Source organism: Macaca nemestrina, chromosome 6, assembly GCF_043159975.1.
Source record: "Macaca nemestrina isolate mMacNem1 chromosome 6, mMacNem.hap1, whole genome shotgun sequence".
Classification (NCBI taxonomy): domain Eukaryota; kingdom Metazoa; phylum Chordata; class Mammalia; order Primates; family Cercopithecidae; genus Macaca; species Macaca nemestrina.
The window spans coordinates 20,962,287-20,974,874 of record NC_092130.1 but is presented as its reverse complement, the minus strand read 5'-3'; the positions used below and the strand labels follow the sequence as shown (position 1 = coordinate 20,974,874).

General features: G+C 43.9%; 1 protein-coding gene across 9 annotated transcripts in view; it reads left to right on the top strand.

Moving 5' to 3' along the window:
- Positions 1-12,588, top strand: part of LOC105482348 (uncharacterized) — a 188,425-nt gene that overhangs the window by 71,522 nt on the left and 104,315 nt on the right. For 5 of the 9 annotated variants that reach the window (XR_011624518.1, XR_011624517.1, XM_071098127.1 and 2 more), the window contains exon 4: positions 6,211-6,316. Coding sequence is in view for 3 of the 9 variants with exons in the window: in XM_071098127.1 (XP_070954228.1) it covers positions 6,211-6,316 (106 nt within the window). In the remaining 6 variants the exon portion in view is untranslated. Of the gene's footprint in view, positions 1-3,479; positions 3,723-6,210; positions 6,317-12,588 lie in introns of those variants that run through there. The other 4 variants (XR_011624520.1, XR_011624522.1, XR_011624519.1 and 1 more) reach the window with 1 other exon arrangement.

Genomic DNA, 12,588 nt, shown 5'->3' with positions numbered 1-12,588 from the left:
GCCCAGAGATAATATGTAAATGAATTGGCATGGGTGTGTTCCCGTAAACTTTGCTTATAAAAACAAACAGATTTGGCCAACGGCCTGCATTTGGCCTGTAGGCTGTAGTTTACCAATCCCTGGATTAGAAAATGCCCCAAGAATTTATAAAAGGGAAGTTTTTGGCCAGGTACGGTGGCTCATGCCTGTAATCCCAGCACTTTGGGAGGCTGAGGTGGGAAGATCATGAGGTCAGCAGATGGAGACCATCCTGGCCAACATGGTGAAACCCTGTTTCTACTAAAAATATAAAAGTTAGCTAGGTGTGGGGGCGCACGCCAGTAATCCCAGCTACTTGGGAGGCTGAGGCAGGAGAATGGCTTGAACACGGGAGGCAGAGATTGCAGTGAGCCGAGATCACACCACTGCACTCCAGCCTGGTGACAGAGCGAGACTCCATCTAAAACTAATAATAATTTTTAAAAGGCAAGTTTTTTTCAGCTGGAAAAAATAAGTGTGGAAGTGGAAATTCTATTGGTTATTGAAGGCTGCATAGTATTTCAAACAGCAGAGAGGAAATGTCAGCGTTATTGGTAGAGAACCAGTATAAGCAAAGGCAGATGTCTTGAGGCTTATTTGTAGATGGGACTGGGGGACAGGGAGGACAGTAAATAGATCAGTTTGACTGAAGGAAGGAACTCATGTCAAAGAGAAACATTCTAAATCATCAGGACTAGAAAAGACTTTGCTGATTATTTGCTTTTCATTGTACAGATGGGGAAACCTTAACTAATGTGGGCGATTTCAGATCTGGAAAGAGAATAGAGTGGCATGCTTCGAATCCTGTCTTAGTTCATTTTGTGCTGCTATTACAGCATGCCTGAGATGGGTATTTATAATGAACAGAAATGTGTTGGCTCTTTTCTGGAGGTCGGGAAGTCCCTGTTTGAGGGGAAACATCTGGCAACGGCCTTTTTGCTGCATCATCCCAAGGTGGAAGGGCAAAGAGAGGGAGGGAGAGAAAGAAAAGTGGACCAAACTTACCCTTTTATGGCAAACACATTCCTGTGATAATGGCATTAATCTGTTCATGAAAGGTGGATCCCTCATGGCCCAATCATCTCTCATTAGGCCCCGCCTCCCAATACTGTTACATTGGAGATTAAGTTTCCAACAAATAAATTTTGGAGGGCATATTTAGACCATGGCATTCTGTACCTGGCCCCCAAAACTCATGTCCTTTTCACATGCAAACTACATTCATTCCATTCCAATAGCCCCAACATCTTAACTGTTTCAGCACCAATTTAAAAGTTTAAAGTTTAGAGTCTCATTTAAATTTGATATGGGTGAGACTCAAGGCATAATTTATCCTGAGTTAAAACCGCACCAACTGTCAGCCTGTGAAATCGAACAGATTATCTACTTCCAAAATATATTAGTTGAACAGGTATAAGATAGACATCCCCTTTCCAAATGGAAGAAATAGGAAAGAAGAATGGAGAAACAAGTCCCAGGCAAGTTCAAAACCCAATAAGGTGAATAATACTGAATCCTAAGGCTTAAGAATAGTATTTTTGGACTCAGTGTCCTACCTTTGGGTATAGTAGGATGGGGGTTGGTCCCTCAATGCCTTGGGCAGCCCTGCCCATATGGCTTTATGGGTGGTTAGGGAGAGCTAGGCCTGTGCAGCAGCTCTCAGGAGTTGAAATCTCATGCCTGCAGCTCCTCCAGGCTGTTACCTCGTGGTGGTGACTCTACAGTTCTGGGGTCTTGGGAATGGCCTTACCCTCATGGCTCCACAAGGACTAGTAGGGACTTTCTACAGCAGCTCTGATCCCATTGCCCCAGTGGGGGCTGTCTGCAGTGACTCTGCCCATGAGAAAAGTTCTGCCTGGGCCTCCAGGCTATCTGAGACATCTTTTGAAATCTAGGTAGAAGAAGCCATGTTCCCACAACTCTTGCATTCTGTGTACCTGCAGACTTAACACCACATGGATACTGCTAAGATTTGCCACTTGGGATGCTGTGCCAGAATTCAGAGAGCGGAGACTTGACCTGGCCTGGAGCCAAGGCCCCGTGGATGCCCTAGGCCTCTCTTTTGATGTATTTTCTTTTCCCCGACCTTGTCATTCTGAGCCTGCAATAGGAAGGTCTGCATCAGTAATCTCTCATGTGCCGTTGGGGTCCTTCTCCCCTTATCCTGATAAATAACCTCCAGCTTTATTCTATCCATGCTAATCTCCTTATCAAATAGTCCCTTGGCCACACCCTTGGTTTCCTAAAACATTTTTTTCTCTTAAAAAAAAAAAAAGCTTCTTTTATTCTCTACTATATAGCCAGTCTGAGAGTCCTCCAAATCTCTATTTCTCTTTTAATTTTAAATTCTGTCTTTAAATGATTTCTTTTTCTTGCATTTTACTTTATGCAGTTAAGAGAAGCCATGCTGCTCCTTCAGTATTTTGCTTAGATATTTCTTCCACCAGATACCCTAGTTCATTGCTCTTAAATTCTGCCTTCCGTAAAGCTCTTGAGCACGCACATAATTCAGCCAAGTTCTTTGCCACTTCACAACAAGGATGGCCATGACTTCAGTTTTCAATGAAGTATTCTTCAATTTCCATCTGAGGCCCAATCAGTATGACCTTTACTGCTCATATATTTATGAACATTCTGATTATGATCACTTAAGTAAAGTTTCAGACTTCCTCTACAGCTCTCCTCTTCTTTTGAGGCCTTACCAGCATCATCCTCAAGGTCCATTTATAGTAATTTTGGCATTTTGTAGCCTGCTCCTCCAAAGTCTTTCAGCTTCTGTTCAATTGCATAATTCTGAAGCTGCTTCCACATTTTCAGGTGTTTGTTACAGTAACAGTTCCACCTCTTATTGCCAATTTTCTTTCTTAGTCTGTTTTGTGCTGCTGTAACAGAATACCACAGACTGGGTAATTTATAATAAACATAAATCAGTCAGCTCATGGTTCTGGAGGCTGGAAAGTCCAAGATCGAGGGGCTGCATGTAGTGAGGGTCTTGCTGCATTTTCCTATGGCGGAAGAGCAGAGAGAGAGAGCAAGAGAGAGAGAGAGAGAGAGAGAGAAAAGGGGACCAAAGGTACCCTTTTATAAAGAACCCACTCCTGCAATAAACACATTAATTCATTCATGAGAGTATTGCTCTCATGGTCTACTCACTTCTCATTAAGCTCCACCTCCTAACACTGTTGAGCTGGGTATTAAATTTCCAGTGCATGCTTTTTCGGGGACACATTCAAACTATAGCAAATACTAAGTTAAAGAAGTTTCAGCTCTGTTGGGCAGCCTCATAATATTTCAACACTTCATCATTTGAATGCTTATTAATTAACCAACTTCCTGTATGCCATGTGATCAGATGTCACAAGAGGAGTTCCTTTGGGATGAAGTTAGTTCTTTGTGCACCATTGTGACGTAGCACTGTAGTGATGGTGACAAAACACATCTGGAGTAGGCAACTAGACAAGTGCCAAGTATTAGAAGCCTTAGCATCTCAATCTGCCACCAACTTGCTCTGCAAGCCCAGACCAAACCCTGAACTTCCCTCTGGCTTTCTCTTTGGTTAAACAAGAAACATTTATTTTCATCTCTCCATCAGAACCAGTGGCCTGCTCCTCTCTCCCTTCTCTGCTTTTGTTCTCCACCAACACTGAAGTCATAAAAGACTAGAGGGAGCTGGAGTGTGAGGTCCAGAAACTTGTATGACCCAGGTATTCATTTATTGATTTTTTTTCTCAATTAATTAGTGAGCATTTGCCATGTAACAAGTGCTGAGGATAAAGTGAGCAAGGCAAGCAGGCTTCTGCCCTCACAAAGCTCATATTCTAGTCCTGCATATGTGTGTTGGTGGGGGAAATGTAAACAATATACAAGTAAACAAATGAAAGAATTTCAGATGGAGATAAGTGCTACAAACAAAGTAGAACAAATTATTGTGATAGTGACTAGAGGGGTGTCTGTGGCTATTCTAGTGAAGGAAAACCTCTTTGAGGAGAGACCTGGAGAAGAGCCAAAGAAGAAGCACTCCAGCTAGAGAACCCTGAGTATGCTGTGCTGGGGATACAGAGAGAAGACCTGTTGACTTGACTGTGGGTTAGTAGTCAAGGGGAAATGCATGGTAGACAAAGAGAAAGAGGTAGACAACATGAAGAAATCGATGAGTTTTAATCTGGTCAATTGAGTGACTTAGTATAGTTTCTATTTTTAAAAGAGCATTCAAGCTGTTACCTGTAGAATGGTTTGGAAGGGGTAAGAGTAGAACAGGTAAGATGATAGGCAAAATTGTCAGGCACAGTGGCTTGTGAATATAATCTCAGCTACTTGGGAGGTCGAGGCAGGAGGATCACTTTTTGCCAGGAGTTCAAGATGAGCCTGAGCAACACAGCAAGACTCTGTCTCTAAAAAACACACACAAAAATAGCCAAATGTGGTGGCACGTGCCTTTCATCCCAGCTACTCAGGAAACTGAGGTGGGAGGATCACTTGAACCTAGAAGTTCAAGGCTTCATTGAGCTATGATCACACCACTGCACCCCTGCCTGGGTGACAGAGTGGAGACTGAGAGAAGTGGCTGGATTCGGGATCTGTTCTGGAAGCAGAAGAAACAGGACCTGTTGAGGGACTGGATGTGATGTCCTTGGTAGTGATGGTAAAATGAAAGCAGAAATCAAGGATGGCTTCTTAAGCTGGAGCTGGAACAACCAGGTTGACGGTGGTGCCTTTTTTTTTTTTTTTTTGAGCGGAATGTTGAGAGATGAACAGTTTGAGTGGGAGGTGTGGTAAGTTGGTAGGTCTTTCGTGGGTGTGCTAAATTGGAGATGCCTCTGAGACTCCAGGTAAGGATATGCAGTCAGCATGTGGAAGTACTTTTCTTTGGTGTCTCCAGTCTTAAAGAATTAGCATTCTCTCTAACACTCATATAATAATCCCAGCCTTGATTTGTTTGACCACGTGTTTTATAATATCCCCCCGACCCCCGGAATTTCTGGGACTCCTTGGAGATATATTGATTCCATGGGATCCATCCTAGTTTCTGCATTTCACATCTCCCAGCCATCCTGCCCCCACCTCTGCTCAACCCCTTGCCACTACCTGTCTCCCTCTGCCCACCTACTTGGCCCCACGTGGTCATCTTTAAGGGACTGACACATGTTGTCATATCAGTCTTCCCAGAGATTAAGCCATTTGCATTCCTGTTAGCAGAGCAGGATGTGTCCATTTGGCCACATTTTAACCAATTTCAGGCACCATTATTAGCCAGTTAGATAGACGGTAACACATTTCCATTTGCATTGCAAAGATATGCTCCTAAACAGCGGAGTATTCTATGTCTGTAAATAGAAACACACAGAATCAATTCAAATGCCCAGAAACCACATGCAATTATTTGGGAATTTCAGGGTGCAGATAATAACAACCGTTAACATTTGTTGAGATCTCGTTATGTGCCGGGCACTGTGCTAAAGCATTCTGCAGATGTAGTACCTATTATTACAGCATTCTGATAGGGTGGATGTTACGATCAGCCTTCATTTTCCAGATGTGGAAACTGAGGCAAAGGAAAATTAAGTCATTTGTGCAAGGCGCAGAGCTGGAATTCAGATCCCAGGTCTGTCAAATCCAATCCCAGCCAGCCTTCCTTCTGTTGCTCCAAGGAGGAGTCCTACCCAGAACTGTTCCTGGCCCTGTGTGACAGCATTGATAAGACTCCTGGAAATTTGGGTTACTTCCTAGCCTCCACTTTCTACCTTCCCGTTTTCTCCTAATTTTCTCAATCTTTGTTGGGGTTTTCTCCTTGACACCTGGCCAATATAACCCTGCAGGATCTTCACTCAACAAAACATCGCCGTCAGGAGTGGGGCGGGTAATGAAAGCCTCCCACAGGTTTACAGGGTGGGGAGGGGACTCCCTGGCAGGTAGACTGCCATCTCCTCCACCTCGCTTTGAGGTAAACTTTGTTCTTTCCTGGTAATAATAATAAGATAAAGTATATTGAGGGCCTGCTGTTTGTGCATGCGCTGTTTTAAGTACTACTAATCCCTACAACTCCCCAATGGGGTACTCACCATGATAGAAATTTTACGTGCATATTGTAAAAAATGTGAATAACAGAGTATCTAAAGACTGCCACTGCTAAGATGGTGGTGTATTCCCTTCCAGTAATTTTGCCTAACATAAGCATTTTTAATATTTTCCTAGAGTGCCATGTCGTACATCCAATAAAGTTAAACTCTGCAAGCAAGAGAGAGAAGAGGAAGGAAAGGAGAGAATCTAAAGTGTGTGATTCTGTTTACCATTCCACAGAGTAAGTGGCTGCCTGGGAGTGAGTGTGAGAAGGGAGTGGGAGGAATCTTCTGTTCTTCCCTTGGACCTCAGTTCCAGGGAACTTTTCAGTGTGTAAACATCTTACCATGGACATTCTGGGTTTCAATTTAAAAATATGCATTTTTGGTTTGACATAATCTGTCACTGAAACCAGCTGCTTCAGCTGACGGTCAAACTAAGAGTCAAGGATTAACTGAACAGTTAGGGACACAGTGGCCGTGGCGAAACTTACTGAGAAATGGCCATCTCCCATGTAGCATTCTGCTAAGGGATTTCAAGGGCATTTTGACTTTTGACTTTTTTACCTGGTGTGCTGACTTGGCGAGCTAACCCCTGGGCAAGATGCCACTCAAGAAGCTACTCTGTTGTTTATAATTAAGACAACAGTTGAGGTGGCCCTGTACTTTGAGGTTTAAACAATAGTGACTTAAGCTCTTTCTCCTGTTTTCTGTGGGAAGTCCAGCTTGCTCACTGAGAGCCCCGCTGTCTCTGGGGCTGACAGTCCTGTGATTTGTTCTGGCTCCAGATGTCCACCCCCGAGGACCTCTGAATTCATGGTCTCACATGAAGGGACGGCACCCTGCTCTCCCTATGCAAGTCACTGAGCTTCATGTCAAACTTGGCCTCTGTGTTTTGTTCCCACCAGGCCCTTCTCCCAAGAAAGGTACACGTGGCAAACTTTACTCAGTGTGGGGACTCAGGAGGGATTTTTAAAAAATCATAAAAATGCCAAGTTTAAAATTAGATCATATTAGTGTTGCTTTCCTTAGAAGGAAGAAAAAAAGTTTAAAAATTAAAAGAAGAGATAAAATTAGATCTTATATATCTCTCTCCTAAAAAGTCCCTTAACAGCCTTGCTGTAGGGGATGTTGTTCTCACCGACCGCTTTTCTTGGAAGATTCCAGCCTTCTACCTTGTTGTTTGCCTTCTCTGTCCATAAAACATTCAAATTCTCTCATTTATCCTAGAAGGCAATTTAGATCTACAGCCCCTACACAGTCCTAGACCTCTTTTCTGTATCTACTATGAAGTACCACTCACACCAAGGGTCACCCACTCTGAGTTTCAATCATTATTAATGAAGAAGAGAAAGTGGAGGCTTAGAAATTCCCATATTTTCTTCATGTCTCTCCACCAGTCTGCAAGTGAAATAGAGTCTGATAGAGATTTATTTTCTCATTGATATTAACTATGCTTCTCCTCTTAGAAGACAGAGGCATCTGCAGTCAGTGTCAAATATTTCCCACCCCACCATATATATATGAAATACATGGATTATGTTCTGTGGACAATTTGGTATCTTGTTTGTTTCAGTTACTATTGCTGCATAACAAATCATTCCAAACTTACAGGTTAATCAACAACAATTTATTGTGTCCACAGATTCTGCAGATCAGGGATTTGAGAGGATCATGGTATAATCACTTGTTTCTGTTCCATGATGTCTGGGGCCTCAAATAGGGAGATACAGAGGTTGGGGATGGCTTCGTGGATGAGGGCTAGAATTATTAAGAGGATTATCCCTTACATGCCTGGCAGTTGATGTAAGTCATCAGCTGAAATGTCAGCTGGGGACATCCACTGAAACACCTACTCATGGCCTGTCCACATGGTGCCTTGGGCCTCATCACAGCATGGTGCCTGGGTCCCAAGAGTGAGCATCTCAAGAGAGCAAGATGAAAGTGTATGGCATTTTAATGAGTCAGCCTTGAAAGTCACATAATGTTAGTTCTGCACTATTCTTGGTCGAGGCGGACACTAAGATCTGCCCAGCTTCAAGGGGAGGTGACAAAGACCCCATCATTTGATAGGAGAATTGTCAAGGTCACATTGTAATGAGAGCCTGTGATATGGGTGATGGTGTTTCTGCCATGTTGGAAAATGCAACCTGCTACACTGGTCTTTTCATTTAACGTATCATACCATTAAAATAATCCATCAACTCTGTGAATACATCCGTAGAACTTATTCATTTACTAATTCTTTAGTATAGGACTTTTCTCATCACTTCTCCATAAGAGAGAAGAAGGAGGTATGGGTATTTTCCTTCCCTAAAACCAAGAGAGAGAGGCACAAAGAGAATTATTTGACAAGTGGGATTCCTATTACTCCAGTGTCGACTCCACTAATTTGGGGTCTGTTATCTTTCCTTTGATGGCTTTTGAGTCTTGTACCAGCAGGAGCACCTGATGCTGCTTAGGACATGGATATAGGGGTCTGTGACTTCTCAAGTGTGTCAAGGACACATACCTTTCCCCTGGGTCAAGGGAACACCTTGGAAAGTGGGACTTGAGCTGTTCTGCCATTATTCCCCAAGTGGGTTGCCCACTGGATGAGATGCCCCTGGCAGAAGGAAAGTGTTGGGAAGACTGTGGTTGGGGAGGAAAAGGAAAGGAAGCAGCTGGAGCTCTAGCCAGGCCATCCATTTAGGTGAATATGCAGGGGATGGCCCTACAACATTCTCCAAAGAACCCAATGAATGAGCCCCATGAAGGAGCCACACGGCAGGAGTCAAAGCCCAGTCTGCATTATCCAGGAACCAGTAACCACTGAAATAAAAAGGATCAGCTCCTCATCATAAGCAGCTAAATGAGGAGACATCTCTGTCCTTCCCTCTTTCCATCCTGCCCTAACATCAGAGGGCATGTGCATAGGAGATGGCATGGTGAGAAGAGACCATACTCTTTCCCCCACAACCTTTAAGCAGCTTAGAAACTCAAGTCTAGGTTTGTTTATGTGTTTAGGCGTCACGAGGAAAAGAGAGTCATTATTTGAAAACAAGTTTCAAGTTTCTAAATGCATGGAACTGAGTCCTACAGAAACAAAAATGTCACCGAATAACCCTTAATAACTGGAAATAAATGGAATTGCACTAAGATGATGTCAAGCACCATTAAAGAGGATTTGAGAACACACAGTTTGTGGCAATTTTGTGTTTGAAACGGTGGTAAGCTGAGACTCCTTGATAAACTAGGTACAATTGTAGTTATTGGGTATCAGCCTTTAAAATACTTAATTCTTAGCCAAAATGCCCTTCCAGAAAGGCTGTGCTCTTCCCAGCTCCTTGAGGATGCCCACTTCACAGGATGACATTTATTCAGGCCTGGAGAGGTGCAATCTCATTATGTGGGTCATTAAAGGAAACGCATTAAAGGCAACAAAGGGAGTGTCGCCAAAAGACTTTGTAGCAAGTTACGTGGAAGTGAGCAAGAGAACAGGACTGCCTCACTTACCTCTTGGGGGTGGCGAAGGATTATGTTTAGGTGGGGTGTATGAGTGTCTGGCTTTTTTTACCCACATTGACGGCCAAATTCTTTTCCCCTTCTGATTCCCTTTGAGAATCCACTTCCGCTACCTGCTTCTTGCTGCAAACTGGGAGTGTAAAAAAGTGTAAAATCATACAGTCTAGGGTGTCACCCGAATTGCCCTCACATACAGCATAGCTGTGTGTGTAGAGCAGAAAGAGGTAGGGAGGGAAAGTCATGCTGAGCTCAGACTGAGAGAGAAGAGGGAATCAGAAAGATGGGCCATTTGAAAGCAAAACTGCCTTGAATTCTCTAATAGGCTCTGTCTTGCAAACAAGAAGAGGAAGATAGGGTGAGAGGGGATGTTAGTTTTTAGCAACTGTTTTAAAACTGACAACAGAGGAAGAGAGACCAGAACCACAAAGTTAACATTTGCAACTTAGGCATCTTTTGATTTTTTTTAAAAAGTCCCCAATCTTAGGAGGGGCTGTCCTTGGGTGAAGGGTTCTGTTTTGAACTGGAGGGAGATCTGGGTGAAGCATGGATGAAGTATATATTCCCTTCCTCAAATCACTCTCCATCTGCATCACCTGATGTTGGAAATCCCCAGGGTTAGCTTTTTAAAATTTTTGGCTACATTATGAAGTTCATTTAATGCCTTCCACAATGGCATCTCAATTTACAGGTGAGCTAACTGAGGCTTGGAACAGTTAAGGCAATTAGTGCAAGCCTGTGCAGCTGGTGAAGCACATAGCCCCAGATTTGGACCTAGATCTGTCTGATTCTAAATTCTTTCTATCACATCAGTGGCCCCAGCAGATGCTCAGTCCTTTAGATTAAGTACCCTCTCCATCAACTGCGTTACACAGTTTCTTAAGCAAATAGCATGGAGGCTCAGACTATGGGCTTTGGAGTCATTAGGGCTTGAATTTAAATTTTGACTCCAGCCTTGATCGTTTGTGTGACTTTGGGCACACAACTCGAAGTCTACTCAAAAAAACTGTGAGGAGGATGTCCAGCAAAGCTGTGGTAAACGCTCTACTAGATTATTGTTATTGTTATTATTATTTTGAGATGGGGACTCTCTCTGTTGCCCAAGCTGGAGTGCAGTGACACGACCTTGGCTCACTGCAGCCTCAACCTCCTGGGCTCAAGCCATTCTCCTACCTCAGCCTCCCAAGTAGCTGGGATGACAGGTGCATGCCACCATGCCTGGCTAATTTTTTTTTTTTTTTTTTAAATAGAGATGGAGTTTCACTATGTTGCCCAGGCTAGTCTCAAATTCCTGGCCTCAAGAATCGATCCTCTCACCTAAGCCTCCTAAAGTCCTGGGATTACAAGTGTGAGCCACCACGTCTGGCCTATTGTTAAATTTTAAAAAGTTGTTGTCTCTCTTCGAGCCATGTGTGTGTGATGATAGAACAGGAGGGGGACAGATAACAATGATCAGAACACTAGCTAATACTTCTTGAGCACTTAGGACGCATCAGACACTGTGCGAAGTGTTTTCCATGGTACTATCTTAATCTTCCTAACAATTCAACGATATGTACCATTAGTCAACCTCAATGTGTAAATAAAAAGCACATCCAGCTACAAGTAGAGGAGCCAGGATCTGGATCTAGGTGGGTGAACTCTGGAGCCTGGGCTCACACCAGGAGGTAAGCTTGCAGGGGCCCTGTGGGACTTTGGGAGCAGATGGTGATGCTTAAGGAGGGTTGAGTAGGAGGCTGTGGTCCTGGGGTCAGTGTGTGGGTTTTGGGCATTGGAGGGTAGGGAAGAAGGTGACAAGAACAGGGTGAGAAAAGGTAACCATGGAGTGGGGATTTGGACATTTGAAACAGTTGTCACCTATAGGACGATGTGTTAGTCCGTTCTTGCACTGGTATAAAGGCACACCTGAGACTGGGCTATTTATAAAGAAAAGAAGTTTAATTGGCTCACAGTTCTGCAGGCTGTACAGGAAGCAAAGCAGCTTCTGCTTCTGGGAAGGCCTTTGGAAGCTTCCAATCGTGACAGAGGGCAAAGGGGGAGTGAGGTGTTTCATGGAGCAGGAGCAGGAGCAAAATAGAGTGAGGGGAGGAGGTGCTGCATGCTTTTAAACAAACAGATCTTGTGAAAGCTCACTCACTCTCATGAGAACGTCACCAAGGGGATGGTGCTAAACCATTCATGAGAAACTGCTCCCGTGATCCAGTCACCTCCCATCAGGCCCCACCTTCAACATTGGAGATAACAACTCAACCTGAGATTTGTGGGGACACAGATCCAAACCATATCAGATGGTTTCTAGGGAAAGGCATTTGGATCTGAATCCCAAAGGTGAATCACAGACTGTCAGGGCTGGGAGTTCCTTAGACATGGTCTAGTCTGATGGCCTTTTAAACCGTACCCATGGAAGCTTAGTAGAGTCCTTCAAGGGTGCCAATGGATAGAGGCAGTGGGAGGGAGGCTGAGCAAAGGGGTCTTCAAGACCTTCTGGTTTGCGTCAACCAAAGTCATTCCATTTCTCTTTTTACCCTTTTTGTTGTTGTCGTTGAGGTACAACTTATGTATAATAAAGCACGTGAATCTCAATTCATGCGATGAGGCTGGACACGGTGGTGCATGCCTGTAATCCCAGCACTTTGGGAAGCTGAGGTGGGCAGATAGCTTGAGCTCAGGAGTTCAAGACCAGTCTAGGCAACATGGTGAAAACTCATCTCTACAAGAAATACAAAAATTAGCTGGGCATGGTGGCTTATGCCTGTAGTCTCAGCTACTCAGGAGGCTGAGGTGGGTGGATCGCTTGAGCCCGTGAGGTTGAGGCTGCGGTGAGCTTTGATTGTGTCACTGCACTCCAGCCTGGGTGACAGAGTGAGGCCCTGTCTCAAAAGATACATGAGATAAAATAAAATAAAGCCTGATGAGTTTCTATAAACTTATGCATCCATGTAACCACAAATCAAGAATCTTTCCGGAGTCCCAGTAAGCTCTCTCTGGTTCTTTCCCATCAGTGCTCTCATGA